Below are 24,595 nucleotides of genomic sequence, written 5' to 3' on the forward strand. Positions count from 1 at the left end.
AACGACGCAGCTTGAGCGTAACAGTTTTCTTCCAAAGGGTACAAGAATTCAAGTACAAAGTTGAGAACGTACTTGTACTTGTCTGACAATGTTTCTGAAATGTTGTGGTAAATTTTCTTTTTATAAAATCCAATCCTCGTCGCCAAATGAGAGATACCAGCAGGAAAAGAAATAACACGTGTGTCTCGTATTGTAGTTAAATACAAAGAGGCTATATACACTTCACTTTGAGTCATATATATATACAAATATAGAACAGTCTGTATATATGCAGTATCCAACACTACAAGGTGTTTGTCTTTCCCTGCAGAACTGCTGGTAGTTAGCTAGCTAGCGTGTACCGTCCAAATTACGTTAACATCTTAATTAATAGCTAGTAGCCATATAAACCAACGTTGTTAAAGTCATTACCCTACTTGGATACAAAACTCAATGTTGTTAGTCAATGTTTGAGTCTATTTTTATAAATATTTTGTTGACAACATGGCCTTGTTTTCTTTAAATCTTATGTTGGCAAATTAGCTATCTGTCACATTTTTACAGAACATTTTGTTAGCTAAAAACCATGCAGCTGACTTTCATCGTGACGTGTGCTGCGTATAATCGCAAAACCAATATTGAACAATCAAGCTAGTAACATTCAGACAGTAATATTCTGACAATTTTGCTTTCATCGACAAAAAAGTTTCTTTAACGCTGTGTCTTTTTGCCCGCCATCTCTGAATCTTGCTTTTAAGGCAAGCGCCAAATTTGCATCTATAGTATATCTGGGCGTTTTTGTATCACGTGACCAGGGTCATTGTTGGCCACTCTGTTATAACAGCTCAGGGGCCACAAGACACTGGGGACGAGGTTCAGTTGAGGCTTGTAGAAGCCGATTTTTTTCTTGTTTTTGATACATTTTTAAAAAGAAATTTCTGCTGACTCAGCAATTTTTGTGTTAAGTTAAAATCATTTTATTATGTATTAAGGCCTATATTTCTGTGAAATAGTAAAAAAATTGTATAAATAAAACACTGAGTAAACAATTCAGCTACTTGGACATCTAAAACGAGATAATTGTATTTTATCACTGTTTATATATATTTATATTTTACTTCCAGCATCGAACAATGTTTTTTATTGACTATCTTCCGATACTGACTTAATATTGTCCTTACTATATGTCAGAGAACAGTGTCAGCAGAGATTATTATGTTGCGAAGATAGAATGGAAATGTACCAACGCAAATTGTGTTGCCAAGTTAAGACCTCAATGTTTTAACGCCACTTAAAGGGGCTACGAAAGGATTTAATAAGCTCAATCCATGCTTAATTAACTTTTTACGACAAATTTGCTACTTTTTTATTTTTATTTTCTAAAAAAAGAAAAATTCTCCTTTAATAATCTCTTTGGTAGTAAAATAAGCTACGGTCTGTAAACTGTATTAAATATCAGTAAATCAAAAGTTTGTTTTGACGAGGGAACAGAAGCAACACAATGAGCTGTATTTGTTACCTCTAAAATGTTTTTAAAATCATTGTTGTTTCTTCGACTTTATGTTCGACTTTATGTACAGCCAACTTGTATGTTTCTAGGCAGAATTTCAAAGAATATAGCTAGCTAGTACAAAAAGTTTGAAGCTTATTTTATTAAAAATCTGCTTATCGAATAAATTATGGATATCCAATATATGTATGTGGAGAGTATGATATTTCAACAATATGATATTTCAGATGATTTAAGTTGTTGTTTTTGTCCTTAGTGATCACAAACTTTGTGACCGCCATTAGCTCGACTTTCGTGTAAGTCACTAAAGCCGAAAACCAACAGCCGTTTCGTGGCTCCTTAAATGTTGCAAAGATCAAACCATAGTGTTTCAAATTTTGGAAACAAAAAAATACTAAATTTAGATATAAAGAAAATAATTTATTTTGGACGATTCCGTATAAAGATCTTTTAAAAAGTATATTTACATTTTTAAGGTAAAAAAAATAAACTTTAGCAACGTCATTTTCATGAAGTTCTATTCAGTAGTTAGTGGCCATGTTTACAAAAGCGCTTCCTGATCAGGCAACAAATGGGCTTCTGTAAAAAAAGCTTTATTTTTGTGAAAAGTTGGCATTATTGGGAGTGATCTCTCTGCTCATGTCTTCTCCTTTGATTCCAATAATGTCTTTGTTGTTTTAGAAACAAAAGTTCTAATCCACTTTTTAATTCTGAATCAGGAAGTAATTGATCCTCTACTAACTCATCATCCTCTTCCAAATCCGACCAAGAATCAATTTCAGAAGCAGTGTAACAAGACGGGCTCTTATCACCACCATCACCATCATCGTCTTCGTCATCACTTATATCGGTGGCCGTACTTTGAACGTTCTCGTTTTCATATAAAGCTTGTACTGAAATGTTACCAACATGTGACCCCTTCCATTCGTTGCTTAGATCTTGTGGATCTGGACGTATATTATCCTGTCCTTTTCTGGTTGGAATCACAAGCTTTGTAATAAATATTATTATGGTTCCTATTACGATACTTCCGAGGACCAATCCAATTACGGTCGCAACTGGACTGTTCTTGCTATTAACTGGAACCTAATTAAGGAAATTCAAATAAGTATACCATATGATAAAAAACAGGAAATATGAAGTAAAAACGTAATCTTAAATTTTTCTTTCGATTCATGGAAATGGCATCTTCTCAGCTTTTTAGATCTCAAGCATGATTCCTTTCTTGGACCGGACCGAACCTTGCAGGAAACTGCAATTTATAAAACCCGATTGGTTGGTAAGCTTTTCTTAATTGAGATTTATAATAGTAGACAGATGGATGGATATATCAATTTGATCATGTCATAACGCAGAATATCCAATCCTGTAGAATTATCATGGATTGTTTCATTCGTTTTGTTGACCAAGAGATTAAAAATCTGTATAGTAGCCAAGAATTAAGTAAATATATTGAACTGTTTATATTGTGTATTAGGTGTGACAAATGGTCAACTTTTTTTAAAAGCGACTTTGCACACAGTAAGAGAGTTTGTCCCTCACAAATCCTCTATGTTAAGTTAACAGCAGGTTCTACTGATTTTTTCTCAATTTCCTTAAAAAAGACAAACAAGAAACAGAAAACCGGTTTGTGTTTTTATGAGTAATACGGTGACATGTATATGCACCATGTTGGGACCTCTTTGCGAGTTATAAGTGTTATAATCTGAAAATTGTTTAAGCAAACACAAACCAATATTAGATCAAACAGCATAAAGGAAATCAGAAATAGTTTTTACTTTGATGGTTTTGATTATAGTTTTCGTTCTTTCTCTTTTACTCGTTTCATCTTCCACACCTCCTGTTGCTTTCATAAAAGCTTTCATGATTTCTTCACCTTGTCGTATGCTCTCTTGATCTAACTGTTCTTCATCTTTGGCTGATTCTTCTTCAAGATTCGTCGCAAGTGCAGATTCAGCATTATATGAATGAACTAAAACGACACGTTATATGTTTAGTGGAGGGAAAAATTTAGGAATAGGGAAGAATAATAAGGCTTTAAGGATTTCTTAAAACATCTGAATTACGTGATAGCAGTTACCTGGTTTGGTTGGTTCATAGTAGCATAGAAACAACATGTGATCTTTTTGAAACTTGTGAATTCCGTAAGGATATTCGCCACCTTCGTGGTCAGTGTTCCCATGGTCTTCGTCGTCAAATTTGATAAACTCGCTTGTCGATTTCATGTTTAGGACCTATATAAAAATGTTAAAAATGTTTTTTTTTAGTTATTGAGCTGGGTTTCCATTTAAATCCATAGTTCTTGTGTACCAGTTTTCGCGGAGCTGTTGTAGAGATTTGTTGTGCAATGTCTCTTGCGTCGCTTTGTTCTTAATGTGTTTCCAGTAAAGCCGTAATGGTGACTGCTGTACAGCCGTTGTGTGACTGTTTTACAACAAGTACTCAACATTTTTTATGTTACTGCAAAACTTAGCAGAGCGTCACATAAACTCGCTTTAATTACTCAACCAACCTACCTTTTGGCATTTAAAAGATTCATAGGCAAACAAAAAGAATGGACTTTTTGCAGGCAAAGATATTTGATTGTCCACGACACCAGTAGTACTACAACAGAAATATATTTTCGTGTCTTCAGTGTACTCTCCTTCAGGTAGCGCTCCACCTTTGTCGTTCTGATTATCTGTATTCTCATCGTCCCATATCACGAAGCCTTCTTTTAGGCCGGTAGGACAAACTGGACCACGCTTGTAGATGCAATATTTGCCGGTAGGCCAGCTGAAGTTAATGTAAAAAAAATAAAAAATAATACTGCAATAGTTACTTATTTTTTCCGCAATCCTTTGTCGTTACTATTTTTAACACTATCTTAAGGACTAAACTCTTGTATCTCGTATCTGAATCTACCTAGTTTTACGCCATTTTACAAAAGTAAATAATAAGGACTGACGCAAAGGTAGGTAAACACAATCTACTCTTTTCCGCTATTCTAATTGCATTTACAACTAAATAACTAACAGTGATGGACGTTTGAGTAGTGACATTGTACTTACTCTCCTTCACCTTCAAAATCATCTTTAATGCAAAACTCGTGACTAATCCCATCTTCAGAGAAATTAGCTGCCAAAGTGAAGACATCAGATCTCTGATTCTCTGTTCCATCGTCTTCAGTGTCATGGTAACGAAAACCAGTTTTCCACCTGAATCCGATTGACTTGGGACAACCAAATACTGACTTTGGCAATCCATAACGCCCTTTAGGCCATGTGGACACTAGTAAAAGAAAACACCAAATATAGATAAAAATTGTATGTTATTTATGGTGGCTTGTATTAAGCAACATTGTCCAGAGGGAAGGATTATGGGTTTCCATCTATTCTCAGAAAGTAAATCCCGGAATTATTATTGAGATTTTCCGACCTTTTTCTACAATTGATCTGGTTAGACAAAAACAGAAAATTGAATGAGAAAAACGTAAACAATTCCCATAACCTGATGACTAAAGAAACAGATCAAAACAAGAGTTTTTTTTATTTTTATATTTGCAACTTCTCAGGAGTTATTTCCAGGAGTAGCTAAATTCAATTTACAGGAATTATAAAGAGTTTGTAGGAGGCAAAATAAATGTCTAGCTACTGGAGAAACTATTAAGGTTTGCGTAATTGACAGTTTAGATTGTATACAAAACAAAACAAATCATGTATATAATTAGCTGCAGTTTGCAATGACATCACAAAGAGCATAAGTCCTTCTGGTTAGTGGTAGACAAAACCTAGAGAGCTGTTAATACTAGCTCGTCATCGTTCGTCAATAGAAAAAAGATGATTTAGGAAATTGGTGTAGGCAAACTAAACCAGACCAAACTTACCTTCCGTGAGAGGAGTATCGTCTTCTTGTCCACTACCGCTCATGTCATTAGCGGGAACACTAAGTGAAGACACAGTCTTAATTGATGACATTTCTTTTTCTTCTCTACTGTTTACATTTTCAAACTTCGAACGACTTGAACGAACCTGTTTCCCGTCAGAAGGTGCAACAATGTTTTCTTTCTTTTCATCGTTTTTATTGGTACTCCTCATGGTCACGTGTTCTAGAAATTTTGTCTGTCCTGGCGCGCTGGCTTCATTATCGTGTACGCTGCGCGTTTTAAGCTTCTTTTCACTACTTTTTTCTGTATGACTGGCCGTGTTATATATTTCTGTAAGTTCTTCGTTGACACTTCTTCTCAAATCAGCCTCTTCTTCATCTTTCTCTCCATTGCGAAATCCTCGTACTTCAAGCCCTATGGCTTTATTACCTTCATCCGTCGTTATTCTTTTTTGTCTTTCGGCCACATCATTTTCCTCGTTCCCGGTGAAAAAATTTAATAGATTCTTGAATATGTTACCTATAGAAATAATAGCAGTTATATCAAAATTACCAAAACTGGTTAAAACATCGAAAGAATAAATAAACACTTGTATACTAAAATTTTAAAACAAGTCTCTCGTATCTACATGCGCCTTTTATTCGCGGTATTTATATTGTTCTTCAATGCACCGATATATCAGTATAACTCGAATCATAAAGAGGCTCTGTGGGATAGCAAGGTAATGCACAGTTGCCTGAGACAGCAGAAACACGACATACCTTGCACAGTTGATGTGTCACCAACGTAGATAAGTAAGACAAATATGATTATGACTCGTTTATCCATTCTCAATGCAAAGCATCTTTATAATATCTAATAACAAAGCAAAATGTGTTTTTTTTACATTCTAAATAAAAAGCAACACTTTTTTAAGTTTCAATCCGTTTCTATAAAAACTAAAAGTAATAATTTACAGTAGCATAAGATATATAATCGTAAAACACACACACGCGCACGCGCGATATTTCAGTTCCTATTTATTGATATATACTTTTCTATTAAATCATTTTCTTATAAATTTTAAATCTTCGTTAAAATATTCCCCCATTTTTTTATTTTTTTTACTTTAGCTTAATTATTAGCCTCACAAAATAATGTAGAATGAAGTCAATGAGTCAAGCATTCTGATTGGCTAATATAGTTGAGTTCAAATTCTATTGGTTTGTTTGTTGAAACAATCGATCTGTTTAAAACAGGTATCGTGCCGAATGATATATATTTTTTTCGAATTAGCGCTCGAATCATATGCACGCTTGCTGCATTGTGTGATCGCAGCAAGCAAACTGAATCTGCGAAGTTTGTTTACATTTCCCTTGTGCTTTTGTTTACAGTTTTACATTATAATTAATTTCACATAATTTATTTTAATTTTTTTATTAATAGACGAAGAAATTAATTAAATAATAAAAATAACAATGCATTTTCATAAATTTTTTATCTTTATTTTGAAAAATTTTTAGCTGTTGCTAGAAATTTTCCGACTGATTGTCATTTGCAATTGCAATATACATATATTTGATGATAATGGACATTCTGTCGCACGAAAAGTGTCGTGCGACAGAATGTTTTGACATGCGCACTCATTCCCCTCAGACCACAGAAGTCAAATAAATCCATTTAAAATAACCAAGCATTTGCTTGAAATTGGTGATTTTTTTTTAAATAGAATATAGCCTTCTGGATCTTCTGCTTCTAAAAAATCTGTATAAATTTCAATAATAGCTATTTTGCCTGTGAAAAGTTCCGTAAACTTTTGTAAACATTTGAAATTAGGATCTATAGAAACCTTTAACCCCCAGAAACGCCGGTACATCTTTTACTTTATATAATCCCGCTTTTAATGGCTGGTCATATGTTTTCCAGCCACCCTCGTTGCCAGGGATTTCTGCCTTCTCTTAGAACAAAAGAGGTGAAAATCCCTTGGAACGAAAGAGTGATTTCTAAGCTCGCTTTTTTCTAGGCTCAATTTTTTTAAAAAAATTTTGACTGATGTTTCACGCCTTACAGCATATTTGAATTGTACTATTTTAAAATTGCTTGTACTTGTACCAAAACACATCCATTAACACCCCAAAATTATAAACCGCGGGTTTACTATATTCTGCAATCTGCGAAAAGCGACAATAGATTAATAACGCTTTTTACCAAATTAGATTTGTGCTTTTAATATTCTCACAACATTAACTTCATACTCGTGACTTTTTGTTTGAGAGAGGGTTTCACGTTAGGTAGAAAAAAACCAGTAGTGGTTTAGTTTTCTTCATTTGTTCTCCCTTGAGCTTGACGATAAATTTCAATTCCAATTAATACTTGCGCACTAAATAACCGACGTTTTTCACAAAATATTGAGCACAAAATTACTTTTTCTGAGCTCCTCGTGAAAATTAACTAACATCAGTCATATTCCCTACATTGTCCCAGGTGTACAATGCTGAAAACAAAATATACGTCGTTTTCAAAATGACTACGTTACGGAGGGCGAAAGCGGGTTAATCCGAGAGAAATTTTTGGTCTAACCAATTAGTCTATAAGATCATTTGCAAAGATTGTTGTAAGTATTGAAGAAGGGTTACTTAATGTATACCGTGTTTTTCTATTTATTGTGACAACAATCTTGGAAATTTGACTCTTTTGGTTGTTATTTGACTTCCACTGACCAGGGAATGTATACAGTTTTGTTTTGTTTTATTACATTCTGTTGAAGTTTCATCTCGCACAAGAGGTTTTTGGCTAGTCTTTTCTAGAAATTGACGAACAGAATTAAGGAAACAATACTCGATGATAGGTTCAATATTTGGAAACATGAATACATTAACCCTATTTTAGCGACGGGTATTTGGGGACTCTTTTTTAAGGGTGAAGGGGATTTCATCATTGAATAATACAAATATTATCATGTCATGAACAAGTGAGTTTATTCTAGGCTACGTTTCGACAGCTACAGCTGTCATCGACGGGAAATGATCGTAATCATCTTTGGTTATTTATCATTTGAAGAGATAATTAGAGGATCGAAATCAGATCACAGCAATTAAAGTAATTAACTTAAAATTAAAAAAAGCAATTAAAGTAATTACTATTGATATGAGTATTTCTGTCTATACTATTTATGGTTTCTTTTACTTTTCTTGCTGTCCAACCAGACTCTCGGTCTATGATCTTTTTATTGTTCCAGTCTATAACATGATCATTCTTACAGCTATGGTCCGCAATCTCATTTTTGTCTGTATCTGCGTTGCGTACGCCTCTTTTGTGCTCTTGCACACTGTATGTATGCCATATATACCGGGGACAAGTAATATACTTCGGCGGGTATTGAAAAATCATAAAATAAAGCCAGTGTTTCAATCTAAAAACACGCTACGTAGTATACTGTCGCATCCGAAAGACAAAATATGTCTAGAGAGTCAATGTAATATTGTCTACAAAATCCCGTGTAAGGATTGTGATGCTGTTTATGTCGGTGAAAAAAAACTAATGTTTAAACAACGTATCTGTTATATCAAAAAATTTAAAAACATCCAATTCTTCCATCCAAAACAAAATGTAGAAAAATCGCACATTTGTTTTAATAATAACAATGAAAATTTCTACATCTTCGTCGTAACAGAAAAAAAAATATAAGACAAAAAATTGCTAGCCTATGCCTTATCTATATCTAAAGTTATATAACTATAGGTAGTAAAATTTTCCCTCTCCCTCCCGCCCCCCTTCCCCTCTCTCCTTCCCCCTCTCTCCCCAAAAAAGAAGAAAAAAGGAAAAATAAATAGGGTTAAATTCCTAGTAAAACAGAACTTTTAACATCATGTGTACCGAAGTGAAAAACACCCCCCTCCAAATTCACAAATTTTTGGTATAATATTTAAAAATAATTTTTAGCGAATAAAGAAAACTCACTTTGGATTGATTCATTAATTTAATTGCATCCCACGAAATAAAAAAAACTTATTTTGTGCATTGATTCCCATTACTTACAGAACGTCAAAATTTTGGAATATACTTTTACCGTGCTACTTCCCTACTGTACAAAACTAGCTCCCATGGAACTGTAATTGTTGACATTTTCATAGCGACAGCATCAGTTCAAAACTAGCGTAGCTCTACGGCGAGTAGAAAACGAGCACGATGATATCAACTGATGACAACAAAAAACAAAAGTTGTTTACTACTTACCTTGATTCACATTTATTCTCTTCTTAAGTAATAAATAGACCTTGCCTCCTCTTTTTGTTGGTTACAAATTATACTTTCTTTATTTTCTTTTAAATTCTGTAAAGTAAAATTTTGCAAAACGCAAAGACTCGACCTGTAGTAGCGTAGTTCTGCAGCAGCATGCCAGTCCTGGGGAAAGTGCCTCGATTATTGATTAGCATAAAGTACTTACGTACCAGACCTCATAAAATACAAGCAATGATAATGTGTGAAGTTTGGGCATAAGGTGGTAGAAACTCGCAAAACTAATTGAATATGCCTCTGATCTTCCTTTAATGCTTATTTATTAACAAGAAGTGATCGAGGCAAACTAAAAGTGTCGTAATAACCAAATGCATCGAAGCGTGATAAAAGAGCGCATTGTTTTGTAGCTTGGCTGTGCTGAAGTCGGTACAGCGTTTGATTTTTAATAAGCTGTCACGCATGGGTAAGTGCTTAATAAATGTTTTTGATAACTCTCCAGTAACATGTTTTTATTTGTCGTGGGCTGCAGGCCTGTTGTGTTGAGGTTTCGCAGAATCTTAAAGCTTGGCTGCTAAGACAAGCATTGAAAAGGCACGACGATTCGCACCTTGTTATGAAAATGCTGTAAAGCTACGAAATAGGTTGTGTCTTTTTCTCTGCAGCTGAATGTTTAGCTTTACTTTTTATTCCAAAAATTCTTTGCTAATTTAAGCTCTGAAATTCTTACAGGATAATCCCACTGCAAATCTGTAAGACTCTATTTTTTAAAAAATATTTACCTAATGTTAAAACGTTTTCGTTCCCAATTATGCAGCTCTTGGTTGCGCCCTGTAGGTGAAATAAGATTAATAATTTGGTTAGCAGAATAAAGAGAGTTCACTCGAGATTATGCCATACCTTAATCGGTACAAAAAAAGGCGGTAAAAAAACGTCGGTACGAAAAAAGTTGTTAAAAAAAAGCAAAAATATTAGTCACTTACACAAGATTCAGTCATCTTTTACAGACTAAATGTTACCAACAGAATCATTCTTTACCTGACCAACTATCATACCTGCGAAGATTTCACCATTTTTTTCTTATATATAACAATTTCAGCTTAAAGTATTTGTATTCTCTTTTTTTTTTTTGCGAAATATTGTTTTCTAATTTACGAAAAAAGATTAGAAGCAAAATAGACGAAAAAACTAGTTAAACATGGTCAGTAAAATTGGTAGGTAGCTAAAAAATTTCAAGAGGTAAAAAAATATGATACTGAAATAACATTTGGTCACTTCTTACAAGTCGTTCTTCTTTGTGGAAGCAAAATAGAGAAAAATTATCAATTTTTACATAAAAAATGAGGCTGCGCAAACTGTTGGAAGGTTGCAATACCTACCAAATAAGCGCACCTGGTCCTTGTTCTAACGTTCAATTTTTCAAAGAAAAAAGGATTTATAGCTTCAAATTGATAAACGCCCTTCCGTATAACCGTTGCATATTGGTCATATATACGTCAGTTAAAAATGTCTGTAAAGAACTCTTTAAAATTACTTGTCCCAAAAAAACGGTAAAATTACAAAAGCCAAAATTAATTTTGGTTGATTAATTTCGATATCAGGAAGCCAAAAAGTATACCACTTTAAATTGTTAGAAGGCAAGTTTTCTAGACTGACATTTGATTCATCGTATTTTTATTTTAGACGTTTAGAAATGTATAAGTGTGGCTAACAATGCTGCAAATAGATTCACCATGTTGACTATCATACTCCCAATACTCGCAATACTTCATACAGCACCTTGCTTAGAAATACCAGAATCAAACGGAGAGCATGTTGAATGTGCTCGAAGTAAAATCGATCGTAATGTCACTGTCTCTGCTGGCCATCAAGCAGGATCTTTCCTAAAAGCAAATAAATCTATTGCCACTATGGAAAAATGTGTTCAGCAATGCTGTCAAATGAGCGGCTGTGATGTAGCATTCTTCAGTAACGATGCTTGTTATTCAGTTATATGTAAAGATGTCGAATCCTGCGCTCCTGCAAAGAATACCAATGCTAGGATGAACATTGAAATATCGTATGTTGCTAAACCAAATATTGCAAATAAAAAATGTAAGTTTTTTTATTTCAAAGGAAGCTAATAGTATAGTATAGAAAACCCTTGATGTAGTGTCGTACAGCGGTTTACCTTCATTTTAGAAAAGTTAAACTACGCAGAATATTGTTTTGCAATTTTTACTTGGGTTTTGTCGCCTGACGATTTTATCAGCCCTAAAATTCAGCAGTGACGAAAATATGAGTCGACAAATTATTTGGGCCAGCAAATAATTTGAACAAGTTTAGATTTTGGTTGCGATAGCGATTTTTTTTGTTCTTACAGACAAATTTTGAATTTAAACCGACTTTAATTAAAGAATCATTTTTCGAAAAAATAAACTTTCGCAAATTTAGTGCACCCATTATAAGGAGGAAATATTTTTAAAGGTCCAACCTCGTTCCAGTGCATTTTGAATTTTTTACTAACTTTATAACGCCGAAATAATAACATCCCTGAGACTATAGAGACTGGGGACAAGGAAGTTAAAAGCGGCAAATTATCCGTTCACACATTTTTTGACGAAAAATTGGCTGACAAACTTTAAGCCGAAAAGCATATTTGCTATAGCTAAGTTTTTCCATTGTGTTAGATTTTCCAAACAGACTTATACAATTCTGCTGTGTTTCTTTTCAGCATATGTTACTGATAAAACAGGAGAGCCAGCTATTACGGATAATTTGATATCTGAAGTCACAAAAGAAAGCCCATTTCTTTTTGATGAGCCAAATAGTACAGACGAAGATGATGTGAGTAGATGCTATGAGAATTTCTTTTTTAAGTTTATTTTCTCTCCTGTTTATCATTCTCGGGTTTTTTTAAAATTAAACATACATTAACCAGGTGATCATTTTTGTCAACATATGATATTCCAATCAGTTATTAAAATATCCAAGAAACCCTCTCTCCAGGTGGTTCTTCAAACGAGGTTGTGTTAAGAAGCATAGCAAGATAGCAAGGGGATGGTTTTCTGGATTAATTAAAGTATAAAGTTATCTCTTAATTTCATGCATAGAGATATTTATGTTTCATATAAGACACAAAATGAAAAAGTTGTTTGGTAATAATCATTTCCTAGTAATCCTAGACTCACCTTCTTTGTTCTTTATGCCTATCTACCTATCTAGGATTTCTGACTTCTACATATGTTTTTAATTTTTGACAAAAATTCTTAGTTTTGATGTTCTTCTAGGTTCTTAAACAAAAGGTACCGTACCTTACACAAGCAATTATTTTGAGCAATGTTCATCAGTGCAACATTTGTATTTTTAATATAAATCAAGCAAGAGGTTGACCACTCGATAAAAATTTAGTGAAAAATATGGCTGATTACAAAGTAGATAATATTACAAAAATAGTCACTACGACAAAGATATGAGTTAAATTCGTGATCATTTGCAGTTTTGCATTGGGGGCAACGACGTAAAACTGCAAATTATATTAATGTTATGAAGCTTGACCTCACGACTGTGAAAACATATATTACAGAACGTTCTAAAAGTCTTTTTTATTGTGTAACACTAGACTGATCTACAACTAATGCGTTCACGTCGAGAAAGTTGGAAAGAGACTAAAGACATGGTCATAGCCATAACGTGCGGGTTTGTGGCGGTGGCGGTTGGCGTTGCAGGCGTTATTATGATGACACGTCAATTAGTAGAAGACGATGACATCTTCATTGACTTTGGTACAGAAATGAATTTTTGTGAGGAAAAAACTGAATCAACTGTATGTAATTCGGAAGCAAATGCAAGTGCTGTCAACGAAAGACAAAAATCGAAACAACATCAAAGACATTAGAAAAAAAAATTTTAACCCACGGTCCAACCTTATCCCCAACGATTTTTATCCTGAAGACGATGCAGGTTCCTCATTTGAAGAAATTTTTAGGACGAGGTTGCTTCAGGGCTTTTTGCTTTTATTATAATTTTGCGAGTAATATCACATTTTTCTTAATTTTATATCAATCAAAAAAAACTTCATCGGATAAGAGAGTCTTTAAATAAAACTCGAGTTATAATTATCACCTACTTTAAAGGAAGAAACTTTCGCTGAAAGAAAGTTTCGCGGTTCAAAAGAACCGCGAAAATTTTGCATTCCGCGGGAAAAAACTTTCGCGGACGAGCAATTTTGAATTTTTTTACGGGAAAAAACTTTCGCGGACCGACAATGAAGTATTAAAAAACAATATAAGGCAAACGATATAAATGTTGTAATTATTTTATCACAAAAAAATACTATATAATATTCTTAGTCTATGATTATAATGTCTTCGCAATCTTCGGAGTTGGTAGATGAGTCATATGATTTACTGTTATTGGCAGTGACTGGGGCAAAAAAACATTTGTATGTCTTTGCTTATCGCTTCGCTCTTGTTTTTCGTAGTTTGTTTTTTGTTCTCTCTCCTTGGTTCTTTTTACTAGATTTAGGGTTTGTAATAAAGGTTCTTGTCGTAAATAAGAACCTATTATTTCTTTTTTTTTCGTTCAGTGTAACTTTTGTTAGCTCCTTGTAATGCTCCATTAGCAATATGTTTAAACAAGTCCCAGGGATTGAAGCCTTTATTACACAGTGTATTTCAAGACCCCCCCCCCCCCCCCTGTACGAGCGGAGATCGTCGATAATGTTCTCCAGTAAGAATTGCATTTACAACAGCTTCCCTGTCACTAAAAAACTTAGTGGACCTCGACATCTCTCTTGGTAAGTGACCAATCGGAATTTCACAACCTGTTTCGCATATTTTTATTGCCAAGTGATCGGTTATCTGATTCGTGTAAACAGTTGAGATGTTGTGCAGGTTGTGGTATCCAAAATCTTCTATAGTAGTGGTACTCACGCACTGCAGCCCTCAGTTCAAAAGTTTTCGCGTAAACCATTTTTCTTGCTTCTCATTCTTTCCGCTTGTATATAGACCGAGCTCTTTAAAGTATGTTCATCAATTCAATACCAGACAAAAAAAAATGTAAACATAATATGCCACTCTACCTTGGGTCAAAAAGAAAATGTGAATAATATAAAAGAACTAGTCGATAAGGCCCGTGGAATAATCCACTCAGGCAGGATAAAAATTTTGATTACGTCAGCAACCCATCAACTAAAATAAATTTAGGTTTTTGTTTCCACGTTGCCTCTATTGTGGAGAGCTTAAAGCGCTGATCAAGAAAATGTATATGATCATGTGCTTTTGATGAGCGGTTAATGAGATGTAATGGTTCAAAAATTTTGCTGATGTCAGCAATGGCTCCGTCCAAACCGAATTTTTTTTTTAGAAATTTGTATACTTTCCTTTAACTTCAATATTGCTTTAACGTCAAAGTTTGATAATTTGTTGATAATTTGTCAAAAACATACGATACTATACATTATTTTGATCAGCGTTTCAACCTCTACACAATAGAGGCAACGTTAAAACAAAAATGGGTTGCTGATTTCATCAAAATTTTTATCCTGCCTGAGTGGATTTTTCTACGGGCCTTATTATAATAATACGCCAGTTCCGTGTGTCTTTCTATCATTAAAAATGATAGTAAAAATGATAGTCTATAATTAAAAAAGAGGAATAACAACAGAAGTCATGGTTAGAGCTAGCCATGGGATGGGGAGCTGGACTTGGAGGCTAACATTAGCTAGCTAACAGTAGCTAAGACACCCAGTTAAATATACTTAAACTGGGAACACTTACCTAAAACTAAAGCTAGCTATTTATGCTTAGTAAAACACATATAAAGAGAAGCAATAGTAATGTACAATTAATAACACTACAGTTCAACAAACCAAAGTTTTCCGTTTTTTAGTCAGCCAACAGCTTTATGTAGCATTTTGAACTTTAGGACAATACATTAGTTACGCGCCAGGGCACATGAATTATGCAACAAAACGTAAACAAATATGGCTACATACGCGGTAAAATATAAAACTGTGGCTATTCCTGGGAAATGCGAGTCTGCTTGCGCCACTGACATAAAAAACCAAACGTCTAAAAATATCAAAGTTCTTACTATTTGTGATTTCAAATCCACTTTAAACTCTAGCCTTTGTTTCCTACTTGTAACTTTACTTTACATCTAGCTCCACTTCTCACTTCACTTTTCTACCTCTTCACTTGGTCTCAATTCTTTTTAAATATATAACTATGCTTTTTTAAGCCACTTTTTTCCCTTTTTTTCGAGGTAAAGGGATCGTTCTTCTGTGCCTTTTTTGATGGCCTTTATTTTCTACTTCTAAATTTACTTTACTTCCAGCTCGACGTAGCTCCACTTTCACTTCCCACTTCACTTTTCTACTTCTTCACTTGCACTTTTTTCTTTTTAAATATGCTTTTTTGAACCACTTATTTTACTTTATTCAAGATCGTTCTTTTTGTGGGTTTTTTTGGTGGCAAGAGGACACTATTTTTCGAGTGCGGGTTTACTTTTGTTGTGCGGGTTTACTTTGTTTACGTGATGTAAACAAAGTAAACCCGCTAGCAAAATGGACATAATTTTTTCGGTGACTTCAAAGAAAATTTCGGCAACATCAAAGGAAAATGACGATATCAACTTTGCCTGTCACAGACAGACTGACACACTTAGCGTATTATTATAGAGACTAGTCGATAAGGCCCGTGTAAAAATCCACTTAGGCAGGATAACAGAGAAAAACAACCGTCATTTTAATTTTGATGACGTCAGCAGAGACATGTCAGAGCACAAATTTTTTTCTTCAGAAATGTGTATGCCTGTTGGCTTCATCGTATAGATCTTGAAACGCTGATCAAAAAAATGTATAGGATCGTGTGCTTGTGACAAACGGATGCAGACACACGTCCATTCCGAAACGGATTTGGTGACCCAGGTTTGGAAAACTTACCCAAATTGGTTCCAGGTAGTCCCTAATTACCCACGTAGGAGATGACGTCAGTTATTTTCACCCGTTTCCAAGTTATTTAGCCTTAAATTTAAAAGTGCAATGCAATGGCTTCACTAATCTTAATATACTTTCCTTTGACGTCAATATTGCTCTAACGTCAAAGTTTGCTAATTTACAGAACAAATTTTTTAGGCGATGTTTTATAGACTTTATCAAAGAAATTTTATCCACTTTGCAAAAGTCACAGACAGAATTGGCGTATTATTATATAGACTAGCCGATAAGGCCCGTGGAGAAATCCACTTAGGCAGAAGGATGATGGAAAAAATAGGTTGTTTTAGATTTTTGCTGACGTTAGCAGTGCATATACAAAATAAATTTGCCGAAATTTAGTTTCTTTCCTGTAATGTGCAGAGATTAAAACGCTGATGAGAAAAATATATATTATCATGTGCTATTGACGAATGGTTAAAAAGATATAAAGGTTTAAAAATTTTGCTGATGTCAGCAAAGACTTGTCAAAACCTTAAAAATTCTTTTTAGGAATTTGTATACCTGTTGCCTTCATCGTATAGACCTTGAAACGCTGATCAAGAAAATGTATAGGATCATGTACTTTTGATAAACGGTTGCAGAGATATTAGGGTTCAAAGGTCTTTTGACGACGTCATCAACCCGTCCATTCAGAAACGGATTCGGGGACCCAGGTTTGGGAAACTTACCCAAACTGGTCCTAGTTGGTCCCTAGTTACCCACGCGGTGAAAAATCATTGAGGTCACCACCTCGTTTCCAAGTTATTTGGCCTTAAAGTTTTAAGTGCACTGTAATGGCTTCATTAATTTAATATAGGATATTGACGTTAAAGTAGTGTTATTGACGTCGCGCCGTAACGTCATAAAATTTAACATATTAGACATGCATTTTTCGGTTACTTCAAAAAAAATTTCGGTAAGATCAAAGGAAAATGAACATATCCACTTTGCCTGTTACAGACACACAGAACTGGCGTATTATTATATAGATTTAAATGTGTTTCCAATAGGCTATTTTTTAAGCCTCTAAGATGAAGATATTGAACAAATACAAAAGAAGGAAAAAAGATTCGGAATGGGTATTCTTTTTTTCTTACCTTTTCTTCGTGCCAAAAGAAAAAAAAGGTTCATACGAACAAAAAAAGTTGGTAGAAGTATGTCGTTTTTAAGAGCAGATATGGAAAAGAAGAAAAGCGATGAAAAAGTAAAAGAAACTCAAGAATCATCATCCCTTTGACAGAAAAAGATAATTCTGGTGAAGACGGTTTTTTTTGTGGTTTTCAGTTGAAAAAATAAACCTCTATAGAAAATAAGCCAAATTTCTAAGATAATGACAATAATTATTAGAGGGGGCACTTATTCAAAGATTTACGATATACAAATGCTTTTTTTTATTAAAAAACATTCTTTTTTTATTTTGTTTTATAGCGCTAGTTGCACGTGTTACCAAATAAGACACTGGTTTGGGTAATGTTGATTTCTCTGTTTTTGATTCTGGCATTATTGCTGTAGCATCGTCGTCCAAACGATCGAAATATACAAAATGGAGTGACGAAGAACAGTACATTATCGGAAAGTATGCCTCCGTTAACGGTCCTGCCGCTACTGTGAAAACGTTCAAAACTCGCTTCCTAAAATTGAATTAGAGCACCGCTCGCACGTTTCGAAAAAGGGTCGAAGGTGATTTGAAAAAAGCAACATCTAACAAAAGAGCTCCAAGTAAATCACTGTCAAGAAAAGGACAAAAAGGACGACCACTTATACTAGGTAGCCTTGACTCAATGGTGCAAAAGTATATTCTTGCAGCAATTAATAGAGGAGCTGTTATTTCAAAGGGCTAGTGTTACTTCTGCAGCAAAAGCTCTTTTAGCGAAGTACCCGAATGTGTGGGCAATATTGATATAGATAACTCTGCCTGGGCCAAAAGTATATTTATACGAATGGGCTATACAGAAAGGAAAAGCACTTCAGCCAAAGTTGAAATTACAAAAAAAGCACGAAAAGAAATCGAGTATCAGTTTCATTATGACATTGTATCAAAGGTTGAGAGGTTTAAGATTCGCAATTCCATCTAAAATAATTCCGGCGGCAAAAAGCAGCTCAAATGTAACAATAGCTGGTTGCAACAACAAAAGAACCATAGCAGCCACGTTTGCAGTAACTTTGTCTGGTGAATTTCTTCTGATGTAGCTGATTTATGGAGGAAACGCAACGGAGCCTCCCTCGGTACAAATTCCCTGAATGTTTTTCGCTAAGCGTCAACGAAAAACATTACTCCAACACCCAGGAGTCATTGAAGTTCTTCAACGGCATAATTATTCCCTACATCGAGTCTGAGCGCTTGTCACATGATATGGCAGCTTATCAACGAGCTTTAGTTATCATGGACGTCTTTACTGGTCAGATGACGAGTGACATACTGAATCTGCTCAGTGAAAACAATATTCTCCTCACCAACGTCCCCCCAAACATGACCAAATATTACCAGCCATTAGACGTTACTGTGAATGGATTCGCCAAACGGTACACGTCCAATAAGTTCAACGACTGGTACACAAAGAAAGAAAGTGAAGAATTGGATAAAGGAGTTCTAATTGACGAAAACGACATTAAGTTTCATTGTGTCTGCTGAAGCCATTACACGCCGAGTGGATCACCAATTTTTACAACCACATGTCTTCTAGCACAGTGAAAAATGTTCTTGAAGTCATATGGTTGTCTGCGGGTATAACGGATGCTATCCGTTTAGGTCTTAGTCAGCTTCCCTCAATCGATCCATTTGATGACTTAGCGCCTATGGTAGGAACAAATCTTGTAGTTGCTGATGATTTCACTGCAATCTGCAGCTTTGCGCCTGAAACAAAAACGATCGGCTATTCTCGTGAAAAAGATTCTCGACGACGATGATGATTACTGGCAACCAGCAGACAAAGAAAATAGAAACATTTTTAGTGTTTTAGACGAGTTAGACGAGGAAGCATAAACACTTTGTTATATTTATCGATTATTGACATTATCTTTTGAAAAGATCAAGAACAGCTACAAGAGTTATTTGTTTTTATTTGTTACATACTATTCCGAAATTTCATCAGCCTTTTGAATGAAAGATATTTTCTCGCTTGCTTTTACTGAGTAGTTAATACAATTTACATAAAAAGCCTTCACTGGGAACACAATTTACAAAAAGATTCGCGGGAAAAACTTTCGCGGACAACACGTTTTAGAAAATTTCGCGGAAGAAACCTTCGCGGAAAGACCCCAAAAACCGCAAAACCGCGAAACTTTCTTCCAGCGAAAGATTCTTCCTTTAAAGTAATAATTTTAGAGAAATAGATATCCTCCAAGATCTCGCCCATTTTTCTGTTCCGACATCTTCATTAACATAAATTAAATTCTCGCTAAAGTATATTCTATTAAGATAAGTGGTTGCAGGAAAAACTTCCTTTCTAATAAATCAAATTTGCATATTTCATATGTGCTTTCAGAATCTGTTTCGACTACTACAGGAAGTGCTCTTTTTTCGGACTTTTCCTTTTTGTGTTGTATTATTTTGTTTGAACGTAAATATATATGGCACAGAGCCATTGACTAATGTTTTCCGTTCACAACGAAAACCTATTTTTACACAGTGTACTTCAAAGTGGACTTCGCATACTTTTGTGTTCTTGTTTACTGTGAACATATCACACCTCCCCTTCTACGATATCTTGAAATGATGCTTACCCATTGTTTTCTCAAACTTGGATCCGATGGAAATGAAAACATTCCAATGCCTGTTTAACTCTGGGTTTATTAAGAGTAGAACTTTTGCATAACAGTGCGCAAAAAGAGTAACCAGGTCGAGAGGTCGATATACCTGGATAGATTAAATTATGATAAATTTCTTGCTGACCTTTCCGATTGCTAGAAAAACCTGCAATCCTTTAGAAAAATACACAATAAAAGATCATTCACAACGCATAAAAGTATCACACTCGCCAGCTGTATTTTTAATGTTTACAAAGTTTACTAAAAAGTGCCTCTTTTTCATGCCGATGATGTAATCGATAATTTAAATTCGGGAAAGGTGTATTATTACAGGTTTTACTAGTTGCTGGGCATTTATTTTGGTGTGGATATTCACCACCGCAGTAAAAAGATATTTTTGAAGATCGTCTATGCAGATTAAAGTTTTTCTTACCCGGTGTGGTTTCCTTTGATTGGTCGATGCGGTTGAGTTCTTCTTGTTTGATTTGTGTAATATCCTTTTGGTCGCTTTTTTCCACTAAAATTGCTTGGGTGTTTCTGTCTTCCAGAGTCAAGGTAGGATTTCTGAATGAGTATCTTCTCAGTTTGTTACTTGTCGTTGAGAGTTCGAGTTGACGTTTTAGCTCGGTATCGAGTGCTGCTCCAGATTCACATTTTTGGGCTTGTTGCTTCAGTCTGATAATATATTGTTGGATGGTTTCTTCTTCACGCTGTGTCATTGATCTAAACATAGTTGATAGGCAAAAAAAGGGTTTTTGTCTATCAACTATGATCTCTATATATAAATTCCATAGCTTAGGTTCGTTTTCGGGTTGAAATGTGTGTCAAATAATTCAAATGCGTTATCTAGTGTTTCATCGGTGCCAAGAACTAATAAACTATTTCGTAAATATCGTATACTTCTTCTCCAACGTAATTCAATAACATAGCCAGTTTTTGCTCAACATTGAGCGCCACACATAAATTCTAGAATCTTTTTTTTATATTTTAGCCATCTTGTTGCGATTGTGGTAACGTCGTTGGTATCAAATTGTGGAAAATTAGGAATAGTTAGATTAGCAACTGCCATAATGTAAATTATACTTCTTGAATACTCGTCGCCAGAGTTTTGTATTCAGAGCGACTCAATATTTGCAAAAGTGTGCTCTTATTTTTCATAGTGTGCATACCAAGTTCTCCGAGGGTTATACCTGGGAGAACTTCGAGTTACACGTACACCACAAGACACCCTTCAGATACCAGGACACCTTTAAGTCTCCAACGCTCGCCGATGTTGCTAAGGCATTAAACAGGTGGTACACCGCAATAGTGAATGGGGATCAAACGTTGTTGAGGATGCAAAAAACTGTTCCCCCGGACAAGTTTAAAATCAGGGGGAATAGTCGAACGAAAAGCTTTATAGGTTGCCTGGATAAGGCGAAGGCGAGGCGGCGGACAAAATGTAAGGACCATGTTATCGAACACAAAGTAGATTCCATTGCTATTGATAGTGAGATTCGAGGGCTTCAGCAGGATTATAACTATATGCTTTTGTATACCTTATTGACATAAAAACATTATATCCCGGTACGCCGAACTCATCGGAGAGAGCCCAGAGATAGTACGGCTTGTTAAAAGGTACCGCAATGCATTGCGATGCCTGCATGGAAAATTAACATATCCCCCATTACCCATCGAATACCAAGCTCGAAGTACCAAGCCATGCCCTGCCTATCAGTGGTCTTTGGTAAACAATCATGGGGGTGTATTGATCTGTTCCGCATGTGCCGCAATATACCCCAAGATTCACCATCGAAAGTTGAGCAACTATTAGTAAATGGATGCTTTAAAATACTCCTACACGGCAATCTTCACCGGCCCGACGTCTTGTGGAAAAACACAACGTGTCTTGAACCTTCTCGAGCAAGAGTATAAGAAGCACTATCACAATATCGTCATCTTGTGCCCGACTATACGGTGGAACAGTACCTATCTCGAGAGGGCCTCACTTTGGAAAGACCCATATGTATTCCTAATAGACCCTGGAAATGAGCTGTTTGAATGGATCTAAAAATTGTCCTGATTGTTGGCTGGTGAGGAGAGTCTCTTCATAGTCGACGACGTCATAGCCGACGAAGGTCTTGATAAGCGTCGACAAAGCCTACTTGAGCTTGCTATTTCAGGAAGGCATTGCAAGCACAGCTTGTGTCTCCTAACCCAGAGCTATACTGCCTTGCCCATGAATCTGAGGAGATAAAAGAAGGCCTTGTTTTTGTGGTACCCTAATGAACCTAGCATCGATGAAGAGACGAACTTGATCCCCGACCATGGTGAAAACCTCCGGCCAAGCATTGGTATATGGTCCTGGAGTATAATTATTAAGTCATGTAAAGACTGCATATAGATGCGGAGTCTGGGGCGATCCTTTAACAGCCTCTTAAGATCAAGGCATGGGATGCACGTAATGGTTAGTTGACTATTGCCCCTGAACTTGAACTGGTTTAGGGTAAGGGATTTCGAACACTTAGAACATTTTTTTGTCTCTTCCATCATATTTCTATATCTCCGAGAGATATAGAAACTTTATTGTATGGTCTATTTCGTAATGTATCGATTGCACTTTGACATGTTCGGATTTTTACAACGTTAGCGATATGTCCAGCAGGGCTGCAGGTGGGACATATTTTTCTATGTTTTTGATGATGGCAAATCTGATTTCCGCCGCACTCCTTGGACATTGATCTACGCGTTTCATGGTGGCAATACTGACTCCCATTGCAGTCTTTGCAGTGTGATCTTCGCCTTCCATGCCCGCAGATCGCACTTTCCCCGCAATTTTTACACGTTGATCTTTGCCTTTGATGGGCACACTTTGTACGTTGATGTGACGCCTTCTTTTTATCGAGTCATTTTATGCACCATTTCGTTGACCGTTAAGCGTAATCCTAAAATTGCCTAAGGATAAAAAGGGCTTACATTTTGAACATTTGACCTCCTCCATATTGACAAACACAAGTTTTTACTGGACACTTACCCCTTACCCTTACAGCCCTTTCACGACTCGCCCGGCCTGCTGCAAAATAGGCCACCATCTTAAGGACGTCGTTGGTGTCCATCTTGGTACAGGGCCTCGTTATGTACAAAAATTTCTTACCTGCCATGGCATAGGCAAAGGTGAAACCAAAGTTCACGATTGTCTCGTACAACATAATCAAAATCACCTTTTCCTTCGGTGTTACGTTGCTTGTGGTCATTTATTAAGGTCATTTTTTAGAAAATTCATTGCATCTTTAAAATTTCGATATTTGACTGATTTTTGCCATGTTTGCCCCGTTGGGGCTCTGGATGGGCCTCCGGCTTGTTAGATTCATTTTTACCTCCGCCAAATTTATACCAGACGCCTACTCCTATCGCCAATATGGCCAAACTCCCGATTCCATAAAGGTATACATCCGTTGACTTGCTGGAACCTGTCGCACGTTCTTTATCATCCTGTGAAGGTTCTTTGCCCACGTTCTTCTTTTAGTCAGCCTTGTTCCTCCTGTTCCATTCCGCAAGTCTCTTGCCGGCTGCGACACAACCCTCTTGTGTTTGTTCCTCTTCATTCATTTTATTATAGCAGCACTGTACCCGCCTCCTCCACCTACTTCTCCGCATCCTTCTTCTTCTTGCTCATATGCCTCGCCGTATGGCCCGCCACGAGGAGTGGGGCAAGACACCTCCCAATGGAACACTACACGAGTATTCCCAGATCTGTTATGGAGTCTAAGAATATAGGGTCCTCCTTAATATCCCTGCGCAGTTCATCTGCGCTGTCTATATCTACAAAATTCCCGATCATGCTAGCATACAGGCTTATAACATGGGTAGACAGTGCTCTAGCTGTTTTCTCCCCCTTTTCCCGGAGTTCTCGCTGTACGTACTCGGTATGGACCTTGTCAATTGTTTCCTCCGGAGCCTTGTCAATGGAGACCTCTGTCTATTTTTTAGGTAGTAAGTGACCCTTGCTTTTGCGTAGGGCCTCTCTTAGCACCTGACGCTTATCGATGGGCTTTTCAATATTTTCATATTCTGCAGAGGCATTTTCAAAGACTTGTGCAATATCAGAAATCCTTTTTATTATACGTCTATATCGACGGGAGCAAAACGCGATCACGGCATAGGGTAGAAGTATAGCGATTAGTGTGCACGCCTCCATTTTATTCCCGGGTGGACGCTAGGCGGTAATGGCCACGGGCAATCTTGTTGCACGATCCGATTGTTATCTGGCCTGTTGAGTGCTAGCTTTTTCACTTCTTGCGTGTATACTTTATGGCCCTTGTTTTGAATTAAAACCTGGCTC

At 35.9% G+C, this 24,595-nt stretch overlaps 2 protein-coding genes across 2 annotated transcripts; one reads left to right on the forward strand and one right to left on the reverse strand.

Annotated features, from left to right (window-relative positions):
* Positions 1-1,894: 1,894 nt before the first annotated feature.
* LOC130654053 (uncharacterized) lies at positions 1,895-9,701 on the reverse strand. The gene is made up of 8 exons (XM_057456568.1): positions 9,570-9,701; positions 6,116-6,209; positions 5,355-5,873; positions 4,540-4,759; positions 4,006-4,264; positions 3,570-3,723; positions 3,268-3,461; positions 1,895-2,575 (listed from the first exon to the last, which is right to left on the reverse strand). Exons 2-8 carry the CDS (start codon positions 6,180-6,182, stop codon positions 2,105-2,107), a joined length of 1,884 nt encoding a protein of 627 aa, XP_057312551.1. The 5' UTR covers positions 6,183-6,209; positions 9,570-9,701; the 3' UTR covers positions 1,895-2,104.
* Positions 9,702-9,954: 253 nt separating this feature from the next.
* Positions 9,955-13,654, forward strand: LOC130654054 (uncharacterized). The gene is made up of 4 exons (XM_057456569.1): positions 9,955-10,035; positions 11,253-11,663; positions 12,283-12,395; positions 13,171-13,654. Exons 2-4 carry the CDS (start codon positions 11,303-11,305, stop codon positions 13,444-13,446), a joined length of 750 nt encoding a protein of 249 aa, XP_057312552.1. The 5' UTR covers positions 9,955-10,035; positions 11,253-11,302; the 3' UTR covers positions 13,447-13,654.
* Positions 13,655-24,595: the final 10,941 nt, after the last annotated feature.

Source organism: Hydractinia symbiolongicarpus, chromosome 8 (assembly GCF_029227915.1).
Source record: "Hydractinia symbiolongicarpus strain clone_291-10 chromosome 8, HSymV2.1, whole genome shotgun sequence".
Classification (NCBI taxonomy): Eukaryota; Metazoa; Cnidaria; class Hydrozoa; order Anthoathecata; family Hydractiniidae; genus Hydractinia; species Hydractinia symbiolongicarpus.

Bases quoted from the DNA above. Each gene is read 5' to 3' on its own strand.
- LOC130654053 (XM_057456568.1), bottom strand. From the start codon at position 6,182: ATGGATAAACGAGTCATAATCATATTTGTCTTACTTATCTACGTTGGT. The intron at 3,724-4,005 runs GTAGGTTGGTTG...ATTTTTATATAG, and splicing joins AATCTTTTAAATGCCAAAAG to GTCCTAAACATGAAATCGAC. The intron at 3,462-3,569 runs GTAACTGCTATC...GTGTCGTTTTAG, and splicing joins CTATGAACCAACCAAACCAG to TTCATTCATATAATGCTGAA.
- LOC130654054 (XM_057456569.1), top strand. From the start codon at position 11,303: ATGTTGACTATCATACTCCCAATACTCGCAATACTTCATACAGCACCT. The intron at 11,664-12,282 runs GTAAGTTTTTTT...GTTTCTTTTCAG, and splicing joins AAATATTGCAAATAAAAAAT to CATATGTTACTGATAAAACA. The intron at 12,396-13,170 runs GTGAGTAGATGC...GTGTAACACTAG, and splicing joins ATAGTACAGACGAAGATGAT to ACTGATCTACAACTAATGCG.